The following is a 23,586-nucleotide window of genomic DNA, read 5'->3' as shown; positions in this document are numbered from 1 at the left end:
AACCCACATGGTCAGAATTGCAGGTGCCATGTCCGAATCCAAACCAGTTACAAGTGGCATCCCACAGGGCTCAGTTCTGGGACATCTCTTGTTCGGTATATAATTCTCTGAGGTTCAGGCTAACATGGGGGGATTATGTCTGACAAAGTTCGCAGATGACTGCAAACTGGGGGCCATAATCAAATCTCCAGCTGACACAAGTATCCTCCAAAAGGGTCTCACAGAGACAGATGCTTGGTGCCAGAGCCACGACCTCAAGCTAAATGCTAAAAAGTGCATAGTCATCCCCTTTGGGAAAAACAAGGTGCCCACAAATTACCCCATAGGTGGTAATCCATTAAGTACGGAAGAAGTAATTAGAGATTTGGGGACCAATGTAGATAGTAATCTCTCCTTTGATAATCACGTTGCCAAAGTGGTTAGAAAGACCTTCTATATAGCCCACCTTATCACGAAAGGGTTCGCATCTAGATCAAGAGAGGTCATTGTGCCCCTCTACTTGTCACTCATCAGGCTCATAATTGAATACGATGCCCCCTTTGGGATGTACCTTACCCGACACCTGCAGCAACTGGAGAGACCCCAAAAGTACCTCACCAAGAGGATCATGGGCTACAAACAGATGTCCTACGCAGCTCGACTAAAGAAACTCCAGCTCTACTCAGTTGCTTACCGCCTACTCAGAGGCGATCTATGCCTGACGTACAAAGCCATGTCAAACCCAGAATTAATGGACATGCTCTACCTCAAAAAATCCAAGTTCCTTAGAGCTACACGCTCCAGGGACCTAAACCTCAGCACAAAAATAAATAGGACATGCTGGAGGGACAGATTCATTTCCCAGAGGCTCCCCTCACTCTGGAATAGAATCCCAATTCATGTTAGACATAGCCCCTCGCTGACCCTCTTCAAGCGAAATCTGGACACGTGGATGGGAAATCGCAAATTCACCCCTGGGATCTCTTCTGTGTCCCTGCTAGACAGAGGCACAGTAAACTAATCTTAAAAGGGTACCTTCTGTGACCTACTTTACAGAGGCACAGTAGGCTAATCTAATAGGGAGGCGTAAGCCAAATACAGTCTGGCTAGGCTTATAAATGCCCTAGGGTAGATAGCCTAGTATCTACCTATGAACCTATGAACCTATTTCTGTGCCTTCAACAAAGCAGACTATTTCAATGAATGCCCTTGTGGTATTGTTTCTCTTCTCTACAGCATGTGAAACCACATATGGTCCTCTGTGTGGTATATCAGAACATTGAGAAACTGGTATAACATCTATGAGGCAGATGCCTGGAATACACCCATCATGTCCTCAGTTGGTTGCTGAAAGGTCCCTTAACAAATATTGTTAATACTACATGTATTTTTGTATCCACTGGAGTACAATTCCGCTCATCCCACAAGCCTGAACGTGAAGGCAACACATATATACTAGCTCCTGTATGTGTCTGCAAAGTAACAGTCCACTGTTTCTGTTTCATGGAGGAGATGAAATATTATGTGAGGTCACCTCCTTCTGCTACACAGATTAAAGACACACACATCTTTGTAGTAGCTGAAAGCGAGATGTCCATAATTTCTGCTAATACTGCTGCCACTCCTAACATGTTTGCATGGACTCTGTCTCTGTTCACCATGATTTTATGATGTACTGCTACATTGACAATCACAGCCCAATGCCACAAGTTTTATACATTTATGAATCACTCTACCATGTTTTTTATTCCCATTTGCATTCTCCTTTACTCTCATCATAATATTGCTTACTTACATATCACTTTATAGTAATTTACATAACATTACAGCAGTTGTATTTTACAGTCTTGCATGACCACTCTAATCACCCCACCCTGCATGCTTCTGCTCTTAATACAGTTTTGGTTTTTGTATTGTGCTGAATCTTTCTTAGTCCAGGGACTGTGTCATTACATTTCAGACTGCTGGCTCAGGAGAAACCCACATAGCCAAGTGTTAGGACTCTTACCTTCGTTCCCTTTTTTTTAGAGACATAAAATATAATTGTTGGATCAGACAGTATAAAGTACAGTTTTTAGACAGTACTTTTCCTGGAACACAGACTACAGAAGCTCTGTTATTATGCATTGTCAACCATAGTTTCATTGGCAACTCAACACATCACTGGTTGCCAGATGGCATTATAGAGGTTCATTGTACTTAACAGATTCTTAGCTTTTGCAAAGCAGTTTGTTATAAGCACTGTTATACCTGAAAAAGGGGTTCAATGTAGTGTGTTTAGAAGACCGCAAAGAATACAAATCAAAGGGAGTCACTGAGAAAACAATTTGCTGACACTTTCTATAGAGATTATGAAAATAAATAGCAGTGTTTTGTGTACTTCCATTTCTAGTGGGTAGACAGAATAGCTTGAAGGTGAGAGACATTACCTTCAAGAGACACATAGTTCACTGTGGAAGAGTGAAGATTATATGAAAGCAAACTCATGTCATTATCTCTGCCTCCATCAGGCCATTTGGGGAAGGACAAATACAAATAAAATAATAATAATTATTACTATTATTTATATCGTTAGAAGGACAGTAGTACTGCATTTGAGATCTAGGAAAAATGCTTTCTGTTTTAGATCACAATGGTCATTTAAATCAGTTATGCCCTACTTATTTTCCCTTTTTCAAGCCTGAGCTTTCACTTCACATTCTCATAGTCCTTTCTTTCAGCAGATATTTCACTAAAATCATATTAAAAGTAATATTTCAGATTCTTTCTCCTGACAGATCATTTGATATTACTTAATTTGGACAGCTGGTATTTTGAAACATGTATCCGTATTTGTACCTTATATCACATATACAGGTCCCTACCCACTGCTACTTAAAATGAAATCAGTGCTGTTATTACCTACTGTACTAATACTACATTGAGCTGCAACATTAAAAAGCTAATATGAGGCAATAAGAACTTAGATCATGTTATTAACTGCATTACATTTTTGAAGTATGAACTTAAGCAACTGTGTAAAAGTAGAAAGAAATCTATGGCTGACGTAGGATGATGGCAACTAATGTCTTCCCTGTACATGTATGAAGCAGGCTGTGTTGTACAACTAAGAGGTTCCAAAGTCCAGACCATTATTAATTCTAAATATATTTGATATTTCTTACCTGCTTTAAGCAGAAGCTCTTTAGTTATTGTTTGTCCTAAAGAAACATATCCGAAGGACACTGATATTTTCACATTAGGACATGCAAGTTTGGATTCAGGGATTTGACATGTACTCTTAACCGTGAATGTTTTGTCATCATTCTCCATAAATTCAGTGTTCTCTGAAATGTCAGCTTCTTCTGTACCTGTACAGCATTTCCAGATTAACTGAATTTCTTTTGGATAAACATTTGCCACATCTACAGCAAAGCAGGGTACTCCTTTCTTTATGTAACTTTGATAGATCTGTTCGCAGACCTTAGGACGTGCTAAAAAAGAAATAAGATGACATTAGAAGGACACTTTTCTCTTGCATAATCAGAATTATTTAAATCAGTGATTAGATAAAGTTGAGTGCAAGGCAACATTCTTAGACAGCTGAACACATCCTGGGAACATTTATATCCTAAGAAATCATTTTCACTAATAATTATTTCATTACTTGCTGATGTTAATAGTTAGTGGAGAGTTATATATTTAAAATAGCAGAATGTGGTAGTTTATTCTGTGTAAAAGTTTTTTTTTATATACATAGACACACTCACAAGCATGCATATACATGGAGAATATAGTCTAGGTAGTTGTCTAGGTTAATGTCCTTGGCTTGAGCTATGGAGATTTTTTAAACAAACAGGCTTAAGCAATAAGATGAAATGATGAAATGCATGGAAAATGTTGAGTTTCTGGAATCTGCAGTTATTAGCCTGTTTTTCCATTAGCAAATGCTCTCAGTGAGAGACATGAAGTTTGTAGTTGAAGCAGCTGGCCAAGAGAACTCAGTATACTGTGTTCTAAATGAAATACACAGAGATTCTGCAAAGTTGCTAGCTTTTTTAATAATGGCTGACAAGCTGTCTAGAGGTGCAAGTGATCTTGAAAATTCTGAGTACTTTTCTGAAAAAAATTAAAGAGTTAAAGGTGCAAGGAGTTCAATTAAAAATAAAGTGTGAAATTAGCAAAAATGAATCAGAAATAGTAGCCTCCCCAGCAGCCTTAATACTTTAATGCATTTAATACAACAGTGCACAGTTTACTTTTATTTAAATGTAGCAAGTGCAGTTTTTCTTAGGCCTAAAATTTAATGTTATCTGAAACCAGGTAAGCTGTGTTTCACATCTGGGAGGGGAATAGAGAGAAGAAAAATAGATACATGTGAGAGTGTTCAATCTCGCCGTTTGTTCTTACACATGGGTTCGGAGCCGATCCTCGGCTCCGAGTCAGCCGCTTAGCAAAGCTCTGCATCGAGAAGAAGCTCGAGACCAACTTATCTCCCACAGTTCCCTCTGCCCTTACCTCAGATCCAGTTTGCCGCTGCATCTGATCACATTGTTTGAAGAGCTCTGAGCCAAATTCAGATAAGATTTATCTTTTTTCTTAAAAAGTTTTTGATCTAAAGTTATTGGATTGTGACTTTTGTTGGTGTGTGTTGTGTGTTTGGGTCTTCGGTTCCGATTGACTAAATCTTTAGTGTTTTAAAACAGTTTAGGTTTAAAGTTAGGATCCTAGGGCCTACCCCACTCACTAATTCTCGGATTTGACTACATTCATTTCTTCATAACATTTTTCTTGGCCTTTGGCTGATTAAATATTTTGGTGTTATTTCACTAGTTTTTTGTGACCTTTTTGACATGTCTGACAAGGTTAAATCAGGTTTCAAGAGATGTCAGTGCAGACAGAAGATGTCTGTCACAGACAACCATAGCTCCTGTGTCTACTGTCTTGGCTCTCTCCATCTTCAGGAGGACTGCTCCATATGTCACTCCTTTAGTGGAAGGGTCATGACAGATAGGCGCAGGAAGCTCATGGACAGGGGTCTTCTGAAGCCTGCCTTTCAAGAGGCTTTAGATAAGTCAGACCAGACCTCTAAATCTTCGAAGGAGTCGAAGACTTGAGCCTCGTCATCGGCTCCAAGTTCTTCTTTTAAAGTTCGTTCACCGGTTCCACAGACTTCGGGGCCGAGTATCGAACTAGTGTCTGTCACTGAGCCTCGAGTCTTGGAACCGGTGACAGAACTGCCACCTCCGGCTCTCTTAAGGTCGGCACCGTCTTCGATTTCTTTGATGCGGTCTTCCAGGCCCCTCTCCGACACCGACGTAGACCGTGTGGTGCAGAAGCTGATGGAGAACACGGCCCTGTCCAAACTTATTGCAGTCTCCTCTCAGTTGGTGTCGAGACTCGAAGGCCTTCCCTTGTCTCCATCTGATCCTCCTCCGAGACCTGTTCAGCCATCGGAGCCGGGAGACGCTGATTTGTTGATTGTAGAGCCCTTGGTGCCGGAACCATCCCTTTCTCGGTCGGCACCATTTACCTCGACTCTGTCGGAACCTCTCCCGGACTCGCGGAGCCGACGATCTATCCTTGGTTCCGGGACCGAGAGCCGAACCGATACTTTGGTGCCGACTCTCCCTCTCGGTGCCTCTGCACGGATCACCTCGGCTCCGTCCTTGGGATCGGTGCCCTTGGCTTCTGCGTCGGAGATTCCTCCACATTCTTCGGAACCGGGGGATTCCTCGGCTCGGGGTCCGGGGGCCTTCGATCTTATAAGAAAGGTATTGATTCCCAGACAACTACCTCAGCAGAAACAGCGTCCCCCTCCCATAAAGGACCGTTATCCTCTTCTGCACCTACGGCTACTCAAAAGTGTCGAGCACCAGTGTCTCAGCCACTCCCAGAGGGAGCCCCCTCTTCCTCGGAGGCTTCATTGGATTCCCCCCCGAGGAAGTCCCGAGGAAAAGATTGTGTAAGAGGAGGCACTTGGATTCTCCACAAGAGTCCTTAACATCGGACACTGACTTGGATGAGTCAGAAGGGTTCCCAAAATCACCCTCAGAGGATGTCTCTTTTTCTGACATCCTGGAGATCCTAAAACAGAGAGGTGATTGGCAAGCCCTACCCCCTTCTCAGGATGAGTCAGTCTTGCTGAAGGCATTCGGTGCTCGCCCTTCTTCCTCCTGGGTCACTCCGCCCTTCGATGAGTTGATGGATTTGATTGCTCGAAGGGCGTGGGAGACACCTGACACAGTGGAGCCAGTCCCCAGAAAGCCTAACAAGTATATCACGGCCCCTCAGGACAAGGCATACCTCACAAAGGGAGTTCCAGTGGATGCTATGGTGGTGGCAGCTGCCACTAAAAAGGAGATGTCTGAATCTTCCTCATCTGGCCATCTGCCTAACAGAGATTCTAGGACTATGGACAGGTATGGGAAGCGCATTTTTAGTTCAGCGACTTTTTCCATGTGATCGCTGAACTATTTGACACATTTCACATGTTTACAGAGGGATCTAGTCAAAGAGTTGGGAGATACCCTACAGGGTACTACAGATGCTGCTGTCGCGGAAAAGGTTACAGCACAGCTCAATAACCTTACATCAATTGTGAACTCGTCCATGAGGCTCATCTCGTATGCAGCCGAAGGGTCGAGTAGGGCTGCGGCTTCAGCGATTGCTCTCCGTAGACAATCCTGGATGCGCTTATGCTCCTTTGCGGAAGCCTTCAAGTCTTCCTTTACTAACGCCTCATTTGATGGTGCCACTCTCTTTGGCCCCAAAGTAAAGGAGACCCTTACCCGGTGTGAGCAAGAGGGAAAGACTCTGTCTGCTGTCGGAGTCGGTTTTTCCACCCCATCCAGACCGTACCCCAAAGGGCAACGAGGTGGAAAAATGTGGTTTTGTAAACCCCAGGGTTCTTTCCCAAGCACACAGGGTGATGCCCCCTCCAGAGGCAGAGGGGGGGGCAGAAGTGGAAGACATCGCCCTGGCAGCAGAGGGGGTCCGCAAAACCAAGGTGACAGGGATATGGTCCCTGGGAAGCCTTTCCAGCACTCCTGAAGGGAGGCCCGACTGTCCTGCTCTGGAGGCAGTCAGGGGTCGCTTAGCTTTATACCCTCAGGCCTGGCAAAGTCTTACCTCAGACAGATGGGTAAAAAGCATTATTACCAGAGGTTACAAAATTCCATTTCTATTTCCCCCGTTACCACAGAAAAGATTCCTAGATGTACCGCCCCATCTGCGAGAACCTGCAGCTATAGAAATTTCAAAGCTGCTAGAAAAAAAGAGTCATCCAACCAGTCCCGGCGGACCAAAGAGGATTCGGAACTTACTCAAGGTTCTTTTTAGTTCCAAAAAAGACAGGGGACTGGAGGCCAATTCTGGACCTAAGCAATCTCAATACCTTCATCAAGAAAGAAAAGTTCCAGATGGTCACGCTTCAATCGATCCTTCCATTCTTACAGAAGGACGACTGGATGTGCTCAATAGATCTCAAGGACACATACTACCACATCAAAATGGCCAGAGCGTCCAGGGATCACTTGCGCTTCAGGCTGGGAGACAGTCACTATCAGTTTCGGGCCCTGCCCTTTGGTCTAACCTCAGCCCCCAGGGTTTTCACCAAATGCATGGCAGTGGTAGCGTCTCACTTGAGACGCCTAGGATTCCAGGTGTTTCCGTATCTGGACGACTGGCTCCTTACTGCCACCACCGAGCGTCGACTGATACAGGCCAGGGATTACACACTCGAACTTTGTGTTCAACTCGGAATTTCCATAAATTTCGAAAAATCTGCGTTACAGCCGTCATAGCATATCTCATTCATAGGAGCAGATTTGGATACCCGTTGCTTGATTCTAAGACTTCCCCCAGAAAGAATAGCCTCTCTACAAAATCACATATCTCTACTCCTGTTGTCCAAGAAATCCCCGGCCAAACTGGTTCTAAAAGTTTTGGGACTCATGTCGGCTTCCCTCATTGCTATACCCTTGGGAAGACTGCACATGAGAGTTCTTCAATGGCTGCTGTTCGCACAATGATCGTTCCAACAGTTACCGCTGACACATGAAATTCACATCACAAACATCTGAAAGACACATCTATCTTGGTGGCTACAGAGTTGCAATCTCACCGGCGGCCGACCGTTTGTGCTACCCACTCCAACAGCTACAGTGACCACGGACGCTTCCCTGATAGGGTGGGGGGGCATCTTTCAGGGACAGACAGTCCAAGGCGAATGGACCAATCTAGAGTACAACCTGCACATCAATGTTCTGGAGATGAGGGCAGTGTTCCTAGCGTTGCAACACTTTTCTCCCCTTCTACCTCTAGGGACCATTGCAGTTCAAACGGACAACATGTCCGTAATCTGGTACATAAACAAGCAAGGGGGAACCAAATCTTACCAGTTGTGCAGAGAGGCCATGAGAATTTGGCAATGGGCAGAGTCCACGGGTCACCTTCTGATAGCAATGCGCATCCTGGGGTTATCCAACGTCATAGCGGACAGGTTGAGCAGAGCCATCCTGTTACCTCACGATTGGTCCCTCAAACAGACAATAGTGGACATGATATTCTGCAAGTGGGGCCAGCCTTGCTGTGATCTGTTTGCATCTCCAATGAACGCTAAATGCAGAAGCTACTTCGCCCTATTACCCCCGCCAGGGGAAGTCCCCAGGGATGCTCTGATTCACGATTGGCCCCCGGGTCTCCTGTATGCCTTCCCTCCTATACCTCTGATACCAAGATTTCTGCAGAAAGCCAAGAATCTGGACAGGACTGTAATTCTCATTGCCCCATTCTGGCCTCGTCAAATTTGGTTTCCCTTTCTTCAAGCACACCAAATATGGGAGCCCTGGATCCTGGACCCGGAGCCAGATCTACTGACCCATTCGTCAGGGGCTCCCCACCCGTCGCTCCTGTCCCTCAGACTAGCAGCTTGGCTGCTCCGCTTCCCTTCTTAGCCAGGTCTGATCTTCTTTCTCCTGCGGTTCAGAACATTCTAGTAGCCTCTCATAAAGCTTCCACTACAAAAATTTACACTAGTAAGTGGAAGCACTTTGTATACTGGGCAACTGCACAACATTTAGATCCCTTAATAGCCCCACTAAACAAAGTTTTAGAGTTTCTATCCATACTATTTCACCAAGGAGCTTCTCCTGCCACCTTGAAGGTTCAATTGGCTGCTATTTCAAACTTTCATGTAGGAGAGAATGGAGCGCCTATTATGACTCATAGGCTTTGTAAGGCCTTTCTAAAAGGGTCTTTTCATATTAGACCACCAGTCAGGTTCCCTACAGTTCTGTGGAATCTAAACCTCCTTTTATCCCAACTAATGCTACCACCCTTTGAACCAGCCTTGTCCTGTTCTTTAAAGTTCTTGTCATGGAAAACTCTCTTTCTAGTAGCTATCACTTCAGCCAGACGAGTGTCAGAACTTCAAGCTCTTTCCATTAAGCACCCATATTTGATTTTTCACCCGGATAGGGTATCCCTACACACCAACCTGTCCTTTCTTCCCAAGGTTTGTTCAGTCAACAACATTAATCAGTCCATTGAACTCCCCACATTTTTCAAAAACCATTCCAATAAGCTGGAATATATGTTACACAAGTTGGATGTTCATAGACAACTCAGATTCTATCTAGATAGAACAAAGGATCACAGAAAAGCAGACCAACTCTTTGTAGCCTTTGCGGACAACAGAAAGGGCATGGCAGTGACGAAGCGTACTCTCTCCAAATGGCTGTCTGATTGTATTACTTTTGTTTATACTGCTACTGAGCAGAGTTTGCCCACCAAACCGAAAGGACATTCTACTAGATCAGTCTCTACATCTCTGGCTCATGCGGCCCGCCTACCTTTGGATACTATTTGTGCGGCCACCACTTGGTCTAAACCACATACGTTCATCACTCATTACAAAGTGGATAGGATTTCCAGGGACAGGGCGACCTTTGGTTCCACTGTGCTCAGGAACGTTCTTCCGTGAGTCTCTCAGGGTCACGGAGCTAGGGACGCTACCCATGTGTAAGAACAAATGGCAAGATTGAACACTCTCACATAAAGAAGTTATGTCCTTACCATAACGTTCCATGTGGAGTGTTCATCTCACCTTTGTTCTTACATTCCCACCCTCCCACCCTCAGGTCAGGAAGAACGTCCAGTTTAGAGGTCTGGTTTGGCTCTCCCGCTACTGATTTCTCTCTGCTGTTTCTGCTGGTTTCAGCTACGCCTTGGTATGTATGTATATATGTTTACATTCCTGTTGGGGATCTGGTATTGTTTTGCAAACTAGATCTGAGGTAAGGGCAGAGGGAATTGTGGGAGATAGGTTGGTCTCGAGCTTCTTCTCGATGCAGAGCTTTGCTAAGCGGCCGACTCGTAGCCGAGGATCAGCTCCGAACCCATGTGTAGGAACAAAGGCGAGATGAACACTCCACATGGAACGTTATGGTAAGGACATAACTTCTTTTTATGTATTATCGCAACCACTTTGCGAGCCAGGGATAATTTGCAATCTTTTCGCAAGAGGATTAATGTTAACCTCAAATGGGGTGTGCAAACTCCTAACTACTATTCTGTGGCATTGCTTATGAGCCCAGAAAAGGGATAACAGAAAACTGCCTCTCACTCGTTAACATCCTTTACGGATGCTTTTCAACTGTCACCAGTTATGTATTAAAAAAAAACAAACAAAAAACACGCGTAGTTCATTCCCTGCTGCAATTAGTGATTGCAAACAATCTACATTCCAAATATTGGCTTCTACTTCCAAGAGTGGAAGCAAACACCCACTAACAAAGTCCTTACCATTGCCAAACAAAACAGTGTCAGACACGCTGCATCAAATTCTTCCCAAGGGGGGGCAAGAACTTGGCTACGCCATGTAGTTACAAACTGCAGTGAGGCAGTCATGGGCGCATGTGAGTTTCAAACTGCTGCACTAACAGCTACGGTTTGCCAACAGATGCAGTCATATGACGTAGTAAGCAAAAAGCAGGCCCTATAAGCTTAATGCATACAGGCACTGTACACACAGTAAACTCCTACAGGTGAAATATATGGGATGGAGTTAAGGAAATGTATACAAATCACTAAACGTTATTTTGTAATTAAGTAACATTAAGCTTTAAAATACAATCATTATTATAACGACAATATCCTTAAACACACATACTTAATACCCACAACAGACATAAAAAAAATACAGCCAATAAGGAACGCATTCTTCTCAACACATGCTCCGAATGTGGTTGCAATAATATGTAAATACCGAAAAATACAGAGAGCAATCAGTGGAAAAGGGGACACAGGCTATAACAACTGATTTAGCATGGATAACCTTACTTTTAAATTAAGTAATGCCTGTGCATGCATCCATCAATTTGGGGAAAGTGACCCTATCTGAAGGGTTAAACTTCATTTATTTAAAATGTGCATAGTTTTATGTGTTTATTTTAAGTTATTATTGAATCGTGCTTTGTGAAAATGTATTTGGTTTCTTTCATTAAAGGTTTTCATTATAGCATAGAGTTGTGAAAAAATGTGACATAGGTTCAAATGGAGATTAGAAGAAACAACTGTATAAAAGATGAGCCTGCCAAACAGTGTATGCATGTAAGACAGAGTCTGGAAATACACATTCAGAGGAACTGTCATGTATAATGGGAGTGAGCAGCAGCTTTCTGTCATAATGATTACTCTGTCCATATTATCTTGGAATGTAAATAGCCTTATAGGTATATACAAAAAGAAAAGAGCATTTAATTATATTAAGAAACGTAGGTTCCAAATATCAATGTTGCAGGAGAGACAGTTGATTAAAATTAACTTGTAAATTTGACAAAGAAAGGATTTCAGGATGGATATTCAGCATGATTTCACAGACAAAGGAAAAGGGGAGTGATAATACTAATTATTATAGGGAGTCCAATAGTTATAGAAGAGAAAAAGAAGACAAGGTAGGTTTTTGGTTCCAAGGCGCTATTTGCAAAGGCAGAGGATTAGACTGGCATGCATGTATATTCCACCAAATGAAGCTCAAGACAATTTTGGGAGAAATAATCAGCTTTGAGTAGGGAATATTACTTATAGGTGAGGACTGGAACTTGATTTCAGTAGTGAAGATGTATCAGGGAGACCTGGAAGGGAAAATATTACAAAAGAGGGTAGACTTCTGAATAAAGTTTTGAAAATATTTAATATGGAAGATATACTTTCAGTAGTCGACACTCAATTTACATATTATTCCCCATGGTACAGTAACTGGACCAGGTTGGATAGAATTATATTTCACAGGAACATGTGCATTTGATTGAAACCTTCAACACACATCCAATAACTATTTGAGTTCATTTATTGATAAAAACTAAGTTAAGAAAGCAGGATGTTGAAATAAAAATGAGACACTGACATTTTCCTAAGTACCTGTTAAAAAACAGGGCTTTAAGGAATGGGTAGTGGAAATTATTCATTATTTAGGGAGCCTATTAAATAAATAATTAAAGTCCAACTCTGATAAAACCATTTTTCAGTGGAGGCTTGGGAGAAAAGCTCCATATTTAACACCGATTTTCACATATATATAAAATACAGTTACAGGATATCACAAGGAATGCAAAAATATAGGTAAAGTACACTTACATGAGAGAAAAAAACTTTACAATCATTTACAGAAACATCATTTAGAAACAAAGCATGTGCATAGCTTAATAGGTATGTACCGTGCTGAACACTCATTAGAGATAGATATAGGCTTGTATATAGCAAAGACAGATACAAAATTGCTGAAGATACTGTAATGTTACCTGCAGTTTCTAGCAATTAAAATAATGAACAGAAGATGTAGCTTAACTGTGGATACATTTGAAAGGTCGGAGTGTGGGTGGTAAAGAAATATAGTATGATATGTCAGCAGAAGAGGCACTATGAAAGTATCATTACTTTAAGATTGAGAAGTAAAGTAATTAGGAAAGCAAGAATGGTTGGGGCTACTTGCACTCCTTTAAGGAGTATTACTTTTGGACAGATAAGGAGAGAGTGTCATGAAACTGTGATAGAAGGAGGACTGTGAGATAATGCTTGATCTAATTAGAGAGAAGAAGAAATTATGACATAGAACCTGGGACTGATGTAGTTTATGGAAACAAAGTTGCTCCTTGTGGTTTAGTAAGCATCTTTCTGACCCAATGGAGAAAAAGTGGAAAGTGGAAAAAATAAGTATTTGTAGAAAAGTTAGTAGGCATGGATAAAAAAATATATATATTTTAGCTAGGAGCTGAGCAATAGCATAGCCAAATTTTTGCTTAAATGTTATTTTAGTGGTAACTTGAAGATATGTGTATTGTCTATCTATTTTAATTGCAATGGTTTAGTGTTTCAAGTTTTTAGTGACTTTGTGGAAATATATGGAATGCACAGCTGAGTTGTTTGCCTTGGACATGGAGAGAAGAGATTTGTTACTTGACAGTATAGTCATTTCTTCAGAAGGGATAGCTACAGAGTGGGATAAAATTAAAAATGAAGTTTAAAAATAGGGTAGATATAAAAAAGAAAGTGATATTGTTAAGAAATAAGAGCTACTTAGAAGGTCTGACAAAAGTTAAAGTATTGCAGAATAAGGGGAATCTGACAGAAAAAAGAGAAGCATTTGATATATGCATTAATTTAGAAAGGTTGCTGTTAAGCAGCCATTTTTGATAACGCCAGAGCGTGAAAACATTTAGCATAACCCCTTATGCAACAGAAAGTAGAAAGGGTTGTTGCCAAATATAGGGAGACTATAACAAGAAAAATAACCAAAGATCCTATAGAGGTATTAGAAATATTTTGTAAATTTTATGAAAATGTATATAAAGCAGTGGAATGTGGAAACCAAGAAAGCACAAACTGAAATATTTATGGAAGACTTAATTATACCAAAGTTAGAAGAAGATGAGGTAACAACTAATAGTTAAGATAGCAGGAGAAGAGGCAAAAATGGTGATGTATGGCCTGTCTACAGCAACATCGCCAGAAATAGATGGTATTCCTGTGGAAGTTTGGAATTTACGAGGGAAGAAAGTGATAAAGATTTGGAAGGAGGAGGGGAAACACCCAGCATCTTGGAAGAAAGTTGTGGAGGTTATATTACCCAAAGAGGGAAAGACACATCAGACACAGTTTCATATACACACATATCAATTTTAAACCATAATTATAAATTGTTTATGCTATATTAGCTAAAAGAATGGCAAACATGTTTCTATAACTGATAGATATGGATCAGTGTGGTTTTGTGGAGGAGAGGCTGAAATTTGACAACATTAATAGAACAATGATGATGCAGCGGGAAGCACAAGGTAAGAAAATACCACTGTTGATGGGTCTTGATGAATAGAAATTATTCAATAGAGCTAGCTGGGATTTTATGTGTAGGACAATGGAAGCATTTGTATTCCCTGATACAAAAATAGGGTTAGGATAACATGAAAGAACAGAGACAAGAATTAAAGTGGGAGGGTTCCTCCCTGAATCGCTGTGTTTGAACAGAGGATCCAGGCAGGGTAGAAGTTCTTTTTTATGAATACTGATAGCATGATACAAGCAGTGAAAATATTTTAGTCCCTTTAGTTTTATATCCAGATCAGTGTAAGCCTCTGTGGTGCAGCGGTAGCACTGTCACCTTACAGCAAGAGATTCTCCCGTTCGATTCTCAGCTGGAGTGCCTTTTGTGTGGAGTCTGCATGTCCTCCCCGCGGTCGAGTGGCGTTCGAAAGACATGCGTAGAATGGACGTGCCTTTGTTGAAGGTTGGGCGTCAAGCTGGCACCTCAGCACCGTAAAAATCTACTGCCAATCATTAGCGGACTGGAGTTCTGCCGTGGTGACCCATAACCGGGAGAAGCCGAAAGAAGAGCAAGTTTTATATCCAGATCAGAAATGTTTTTATCAATCAGAGAGGAAGATGTGGGGAGTAATTAACAGAGTTGAAGAAATTTAGATGGGAGGGAAACAGGATGAGAGTTAAGTGGGATTTGTTGATCTTCCCCATGAAACAAGGTGATTTAGGATTACTGGTATCTGTGGATATTTTAGAACTACACAGTTAAAGCTCATATACATAATCTAAGCAGAAGGTTATAAATCAAAGGTAAAAGGCATGATGATGGACTGGGAGGTGGGGAGCTTCTAGTATTAAGGAGACAGAGTAGTATTTTGGATGCAGATTCTTAAGAAGAATAACAATAATCATACAAAATATATTTATAAAGTTGCAGAGAGCATTCTAAGAACCTAAGTCAACAAGGGAATGCAGAAAGGGCGTTTGCCAGTAGGGATGTCTGCAAGTAGAGGGTGCAGAAAATAGGTAAAATGAGATTGGAGTCCACTGGAGAAAACTGGCAAAGGAACAAAGATATGGGAGAAAATGACTAGAGAGGGAAAACTAATAGACTGGGATGAGGCTTCACAGATGTTCTCACTGTAAGGTTAGATATTGCCTTCCCTTCCAGGGATTGATATCAGAATATAGGCAAAGAGAAAGAGATAGGGGAATCTAGAGTTTTTAATCAAGTCTAGATCAGAAGCTGCTGTTAAAAAAGCGGTAATTAGTAGGGGAATAAAATAATGCATGATAGCTTTAAGAATCAGTGGAGATTAGAACAGATTTTGAAGGGAGACTGAAAAAGCAATTTACAAAGCAGCAATGGAAGGACATTTGTATGATTCCCAAGTATCCAACAAAGTCCAGAAGTTTTAGGATTTTGGCTTGTAAGTGTACTTTCATACCCCAAGTAGACTTCAAATGAGCCATCGGAGGTCGTATTAGTTGACAAGTTTGGTATTTTGGCTCCAAAGTCCTCGGAGCCACAAGATACCTCTACTCGGAGCTGTTCCATGGATATTTCACTGGTCTCTCCAACGTTGAGATCTCCAATTCTACACAAGTCTTGCTGTCCAGCCCTATCTTCCAGGTCCACCAGGAGCTTATTGAATGATGACTTGGAATGGGTGGTGCGCAGACTCCTGAAGTAGCCAGCGCTGACTAAATTATTCTCGGCTCCCGCCCATTTGGTCTTGGAGCCTACTGTACCAATTGTACCCACTCTTGTTCCTCCTCCAAGCCAAGCTGGTCCTTCGGAGCCAGAGTGCTTGGTACCATTTGCTGTGGCTCCATCAGTTCCAGGACCCTCTTTGGTGTTTACGGAGCTGACATCTGCTCCGACTCTCTCGGTGCCATCTGGGGTCTGGGAGCAGGGGTTCCCCTGTCGGTCCCAGGGGGGGGGGTTCTCAGCCCTGATCTTCAAGATCTTCAATGCCAAATTTACCCCTCGGAGCGTCGGCCCAGGTTAGCTCGGCTCCCACATTGGCCTTTGGTCCGATCTTGTTGGTTCTGGTGCTTTCCTCTGTCTTCTCAGAGCTGAGATAGTCTTCAGATCCAGTGGGATCTGCCTTTGAGCTGATGAGGAGTGTGTTGTCTACCCATTCAGCACCACAGATGGATACTAGTACTCGTCCCCCTAAGGTATCGGCTACTGTCTCAGCACCACCCATTGCACAGGACAGCAGAGATCCAGAGCCTCAGGATCCCCCAATGGGTGAACCCCTCTCCTCTGAGGCCTCCCCAGAATATCCTTCTGAGGACCCACCTTGGAAGAGAACTTGCAAGAGGAAGCACGTAGACTTCCCAGATGAGTTCGTCACTTCAGACACTGACCTCGATGAGTCGGAAGGGTCCCTATGGTCGTCCTCTGATGATATCTCATTTGCAGATATCCTAGACATCCTGAAGCAGAGAGGTGGCTAGCAGGCCAATACCCCTTCTGATGAGTCAGTGTACCTGAAGGCTTTTGGATCTCAACCTTCAGCCTCCTGGGTGTCTCTGCCTTTCAATGAGCTAATGGACCGGGTTAGTCGAAAGACGTGAAAGTCACCTGACACTATGGAGCCAGTACCTTGGATGCCAAACAAATTCTTGTTAGCTCCTTCAGGAAAGGATTTCCTAACCAAGGGGGTACCTGTAAATGCTATGGTGGTGGCAGCAGCCACCAAGAAGGAACTTGCAGAGACTTCCTCATCTGTTCATCCTCTGAATAAAGACTCTTGAACATTGGACAGATACGGGAAGCATGTCTTTTCGTTAGTGACTTTCTCACTATGATCGCTGAACTACCTATCCCACTTTACAAGGCTACAAAGAGATCTCCTGAAAGAGATAGGAGATACTCTACAAGGTTCATTAGCTGCGGGGGTGAATGAGAAGGTCTCGTCCCAGCTGTCCACCTTAAATTCCATTGTCAACTCCTCCATGAGACTGATATCCTATGCAGCTGATGGAGCGAGCAGGGCAGTGGGTTCCAGAGTTTCCCTCAGGAGACACTCCTGGATGCGCTTGTGCAATTTTGCGGAGCCCTTTAACTCTACTTTTACTAACGCCTCTTTTGATGGTTCCTCACTCTTTGGACTCAAAGTAAAAGACACTTTCACCCGATGCGCGCAGGAAGGAAAAACTCTCTCTGCCGTTGGAGTACGTTTTTCTGTACCTTCAAGACCTTATCCTAAAGGTCAGAACAGTGGGAACATTTGGTTCAAAAGGTCCCAAAGAGTTTTCCAGGCTGCACAGGGTGATTCCTTTCCCAGGGGCTGAGGGGGAGGTAACAATGGTAGATGCCACGCCAGAGGTAGAGGGGGCCCGCAGAACCAGGGTGACCGCAATTCCTTTTGCAGACGCCCTTATCAGGGCTTCTGAAAGGAGGCCCGACTGCTCTACTCTGGAGGCAGTCGGGGGACATTTATCCATGTACCCAGAAGCCTGGCAAGCTATCACAAGAGACAAATGGGTACTGCAAATAACATCCAGAGGATACTGCATTCCATTCTCCCATCCTGTGCCACAAACCAGAACAATCCCAGATATTCCACCCAATCTATGGGAGCAAGCAACTATAGAGATTCAGAAGTTGCTGCAAAAAAGACTCATCCAAAAGTCCCCGCAGACCAAATAGGATTCGAAACTTACTCAAGATTCTTTTTGGTGCCAAAAAAGAACAGGGGACTGGAGACCCATATTAGGCCTAAGCAAATTAAACGACTCTGCCAAGCAGTCAAAGTTCCGAATGCTGACACTGCAGTCTATACTTCCTTTTTTAGGGAAAGATGATTAGATGTGCTCAATAGGATAGCAAGAAGGTACTTAGATTTCCGGCTGGGAGCCAGTCATTACCAGTTCAGAGCCATAAGGTGCCATTCTTTTTCCACTTTTCTTTGCCATCTTTACAAATGATGCACACCGACACACTAAAGGCCTTAAACCCAGCAATCTTATTTAGTAAGAAAAACACAGGCAACCTGCTATCATGTACAAATATAATCTGACATGATTTTTACCAGTTAATTGCTTTTTTTCCACCCTTTAGTCTAAGGTTATTTTCACTTCACTGATGCCTTCAGTACATGATATATCTCACTTAATTTCCTTTTTCTGAAACATGTGTACTGCACAAACTTAAATCAAAACGTTGCTTATCTCTTTTATCTAATTTGCATTTTACCCCTATTTTATCACTAATCTGTTGTTCTCTGTTAATTCCCAGCTAATTCCTTCTGCTTTTTTCTTATAGTGTCTTATAGTCTCTGCCACTCTAATTAAAACCCTGACAAGATGTCCCTTTTCCCAAGAAAATCATCTGCATCCATTGACCCCAATAGAGTAAGATTTCTGGTCAGAGACACCTGAGCCTGAAGACCTCATTTTTGCAGCTGTCCCTGAGAAGGCAGTCACTATTCCCCAGACAGCAGCTGTCCATCCACCAGACAAAAAGTCCAGAGTAATGGACAGAAGGATGCACATTTATGTGTCTTTTACATTTATACTAAGGGTGCTATACTGTCACCCATAGTAAATTTCAAATGTAGTATTTCTGATGAAATGTACCAGATTCTGGGACAGTTGCTGGATGGACCACTTAAGAAAAAGTTACTATTCCAGTCTACAGCTGCATTGTCCACGACCAGCCTCATGATGCTTATTTTCTATATTCTAGTAGGAGTTTCAGGCAAAGCGATGGGATCCAGTATAGAGGAGGACACCAAGGTGACCTTTATGAGCACTCCATTTATGGGTCCTTGTATCTTCATGCCAGAATGCATCAAGGCATATTTGGAGAGTATGAAAATGGAGGACAAATCCTCACTACTCTTAGCATTACATTTCAGCGTCATCAGGACTCCTTTTCTAGGGCACAGAGCAGCCGGAGCCAGATATGGTTCAAGCATGGTGCACAGCAGAGAAAGTGGCAGCAGTTTGGGAGACAGCCCAGTAACCAGGGTAATTTACAGAAAGGCTATAAACCCAAAGGCAGGGGATCTTACCAGTCTTTTTGCAGTTGTTTCCCACTTGTGGATGGACCGCAACAGGTCTGAAACTTTGCTGACTGTCCATCTGTGCAGGAATTCAGGAGCCTTCTAAACCTTCAATTGGCTATGTCAAAATCAGTCACCACAAAAGGGGGAATCAGGACTCTCATATCCAGTTGATATAGATTTCTATTATTGATATGGCCAATTCTACCATGTCTTCCTTTGCCAAATATCCCACTCCAATGCCTTTTCCAAAAAAGAGACACCTGAGAGGTCTTACTAGACCAGAAGGGGGTTAGGATTTTATTCCAGATTATTTTTTAGTGTCAGAGAAGACCAAGAATATCAAGCCAATTTTAGACCTAAATGGTCCAAAAAAAACTTTATCAAATAAATATTTCATATGGCCACAGTGCAGCTGAACCTTTCTTACAAATCAGAGGGAGACCTGATGTACTATTTGGGCATCAAAGACACCTACCTCTACATCAAGATTACTCAGGAGTCAGAAAAAAAATTATAAAGAAGTCTAAGATTTTATTTTATTTTATTTATTTATCTAATATTTGTTTTCTGGGAAAGTCCGACTGGACACAGGCCCTTTTTCAGCAGAGTCCTGGGGAGAAAAACTCCATGAGTAACAATAAATTTTCATGTACACATTACAATAATCAATAAAGTAAAGTAAACAAAATGTAGTATACATAAGAACATACAAATGTGTTACATCTTGACAACAAAACCTTGGCTCTGAACATACTATTTGTAGGTATGACTTATGTCAATGATATAAGGTTACTATTTGTAGGTATGACTTATGTCAAGATATAAGGTTAAGAAAGGTTGGTAGGAACAAAGGATTAAACACCGGGGGAGAAGTTGGATATGTTTAGGGTATACTTTGATGTATCAGAGCACTCATGAGGGGTTAGTACAAGAACATAGCCACTACTTTTTTAGATAAGCTTCAAATGATGGCTTAAAGTGGTTAGTGGATGAGATTGAGAGAATGGAGTTAGGAAGGGAGTTCCATATACGAGATATATAGTTGGAAAATAAAGATTCTCCTGCAGTGTTGTTGGCCTTGGAGACTGTGAGTAAGATCTTGTTGTTAGAGTGAAGTGGTCTGCTGGAACTATAAGGAAGGATGAGATTTTGTAGTGCAGGGGTTCTAGTTGGTTGTGTTACAATTTTGTGAGTTAGAGAGAGTTGTTTGTAAAGAATAATGTTGGGAAGCTCAAGGCAGTCCTGTATCCTTAAAGCTGTACAATGATTGTTCTATATGGGCAGTCAGATGCAAACTTAGCAATTTTATTATAACATGTTTCTAGCTTAGATAAGTCAGTTTTCCTTAGATTAGTTAAAATTGGAGAGGCATATAGTAGAGTGGAAAGCAGATGGGTTTGTGCTAATGTTATTTTGGCAATTGTGGTCAGGAACCTTTTGTGCCTATATAGACTTCCAAGTTTCTTATTGACTGTTTTATAGTTAGGGAGACACGCAAGTCAAATTTTAGGGTATTGTCTATTTCCACTCCAAGAAGCTTTGTATGGGTCACCGGGGAGATCACAGTATTGTCTTTGGCTATTATGTTAAATGTTGGACATGAGACAGATGTCTTGTTAGGTTGGAAGAGTAATAATTTAGTTTTGTTTGGGTTCAGGATTAGATGGGCATTGGCTAACCATGTTTCAACAGAAGTGAGATTCCTGTGTTTGAAAATGAAGAGTTGATAGACAAGTGGCAGCACAGATAAGTGTTGAATCATCTGCATACTGTATTATAGAACCATGTGGAGTAGCTGTGTGTAGATTATTAGTAAAGAGGAAGAAAAGGAGGGAGGAGGGGGCCCAAGATAGAGCCTTGAGGGACACCAGTGGATAAAGGAAGGTGTGGAGATAGATCACCCTGCCATAGAACAGATTGTTGACAACCAGATAAATAGTTATGAAACCATGCCGTTTCAGATGGTGAGAAGGATAGTTCAGTTAGTACATCTATTAGTTTGGAATGGGACACCATATCAAAAGCTTTTGATAGGTCTAGAAAGATGGCAGGTACAAAGTTGTTATTCCTGTGATGGTTTATGGTATTAGTGAAGGATAAGAGAGCTGTAGTGGTACTATGTGATGAGCGAAACCCATGCTGAATGTTTGCGAGAAGGTTGTTTCTTAGTAAGAATTTCATGACCTGGAGATGAGTAGCTTAAAAAGACATGAAACAATAGCAATTGGCCTATAGTTTGTCAGTTCTGTGGAAGGTCCCCCTTTATGAAGTGGGATTACATGGGAAGTTTTTCACATTTGAGGGACCTTGTTTTCAAGAATGGATCTATTTATAAAGATTGATACTGGGAAGGCTATAGATTCAGCTGCATTTTTGAGGTATTCACTAGGTAAATTATCTATGGCAAGTGTAGTAAGTTTTAGTTTCTGTAGTAGTTTTTTATAGTGGCTGTAGGAACTGGGGAGAAAGAGAATGAGGCATTGCTAGTTGTAGACTTGACTGGTTTGGTATCAGTAGGAGTTTGCTGTTTAGAAAGGGCAAATGTGAAGTTGCTGTATCTCGCCATTGATTCTTTACTGATGGCTCCGACTCAGACAACTGTAAAAACTCAAGGTCTTCAACCAGCTCAAGGCCAACTCCCTATCCCATGATGCACCCAGATCTTCCTTCAGATCTCGATTGTCCCTGCAACTTGATCGGACATTCACCAGCTCTGGCCAGTGAATAACTTTTCTTCTTTAGATATCATAGCTGTTATTTTAGCTAAAAATTAGTCATTTAGCCATTTATATAGTAGTTAGTGTTTAGCTTGTACTTGTAGTTAGATCTTTGAATATTTCGATCATATTTAGATTAGATTGTTAGTTTTTAAGGCCGGTTTGTGTTAGGCCTTCTCTTCTCCCTATTTCTATTAAGCTATCTTAATCACAGAGAAGTTAGTGGCCGTGTTTTTAGGCCCTTTATTTCTCTTAATTTCCTTAGATAAGAGTGTGTTGTTTAGCCTTTCCTTTTTATAGGGCGCATAGTTACCTTATAACTTCTATCATAGTATAGTGTGTTTAATAGTTTATAGCCCTTTTTTTCACAAGGCACAGAGTTTTCTTCCTTTATCAGATTGGAGTGCGTTGTTTAGCCCTTCTTTTTTATAGGGCATATAGATACCTTTACTTCTTTCATAGTAAAGTTAGTGGCCGTGTTTTTAGGCCTTTTTTCTCCTTGATTATTAGTGTTAGTATAGTGTGTGTGTGTGTGTGTGTGTGTGTGTGTGTGTGTGTGTGTGTGTGTGTGTGTGTGTGTGTGTGTGTGTGTGTGTTATACAGGGTGTATAAATAATTTCAGTGTGAACTTAATTTTTGAAGCCTTTCCATTTACAAGGCTTTAATAGTTTGTTGTGTGAATCTTTATTGCTGTTGTTGGGTTGTTGAAGATGTCTCAGCAGGAGAAAGAAAAATGTCCTAGATGTGGGCAAGAGATGTTCATAACTGATGGACATATTGAATGTGTTTACTGCTTGGGTGAGGTTCACCTGCAAGAAAGCTGTTCTATATGCCACTCCTTCACCTCAAGAGTGTTGCATGAAAGAAAGAGAAAGTTAATGGACAAAGGTCTGCTTAAATCCTCCTTTCAAGAATCGCTGGATAAGTCAGACAAACAAAAAAGACGGAACCGACAAAATCTCCATCTACATTAAAGTCAGCTTCTAGTAAAGCATCGACATCGATTCCACAGCCTTCGGAACTGACTGTTGTTATGGTTAGGAGCCGGTCCCTGACCTTGGACCCAGTATCTCCTACCTTAAAGTCTCCTACACTGCAATCAGTGGTTTCATCACATCCCTCATGGGCTTCAAGTAGACTGTCTGATTTGGATGTGGATCGCGTTGTAAAGAAGCTTCTACAGATACCGGCTCTAGCAAAACTTTTATCGGCACTGACCCAGGGGGCTTCGGAGATGATCTTAGTTCCTCCTACATCTTCTGTTCCTCCTCCAACTTTCATGGATGTTTCGGAGCCGGAGAGTGTGGAACTGATGATTGTGGACCCTTTGGGTCTGACACCTTCTATAGGTTTTCGGCCCAGACTGCCCTGATACCTTCAGCGCCAACCGAGGTGTCTCGGGTTCAACACTCACCGGTCAGGTCCAGGGAGGACAGTAGGACCGACTTGTCGGTGCAGACTTTACCTCTCGGGGCTTTAGCTCGAGTGAGTTTGGCCCCGACCTCTGGTTCGGAGCCCTCTGTACCAGGGCAGAAGATTTCCATCGGTTCTTCAGATCCGAGGGATTCTTC

The 23,586-nt window shown here is 42.1% G+C and overlaps 1 protein-coding gene across 3 annotated transcripts in view; it reads right to left on the bottom strand.

Moving 5' to 3' along the window:
- Positions 1-23,586, bottom strand: part of LOC122813971 — a 1,592,156-nt gene that overhangs the window by 202,146 nt on the left and 1,366,424 nt on the right. For all 3 annotated transcript variants that reach the window (XM_044086526.1, XM_044086527.1, XM_044086528.1), the window contains one exon: positions 3,144-3,452. In XM_044086526.1, the coding sequence (XP_043942461.1) occupies positions 3,144-3,452 (309 nt within the window). The remainder of the gene's footprint in view (positions 1-3,143; positions 3,453-23,586) is intronic.

The sequence above is a fragment of the Protopterus annectens genome, chromosome 10.part0 (assembly GCF_019279795.1).
Source record: "Protopterus annectens isolate FY-2018-M chromosome 10.part0, PAN1.0, whole genome shotgun sequence".
NCBI classification, from domain to species: Eukaryota; Metazoa; Chordata; order Ceratodontiformes; family Protopteridae; genus Protopterus; species Protopterus annectens.
This window is presented reverse-complemented; position numbering and strand designations above follow the sequence as displayed.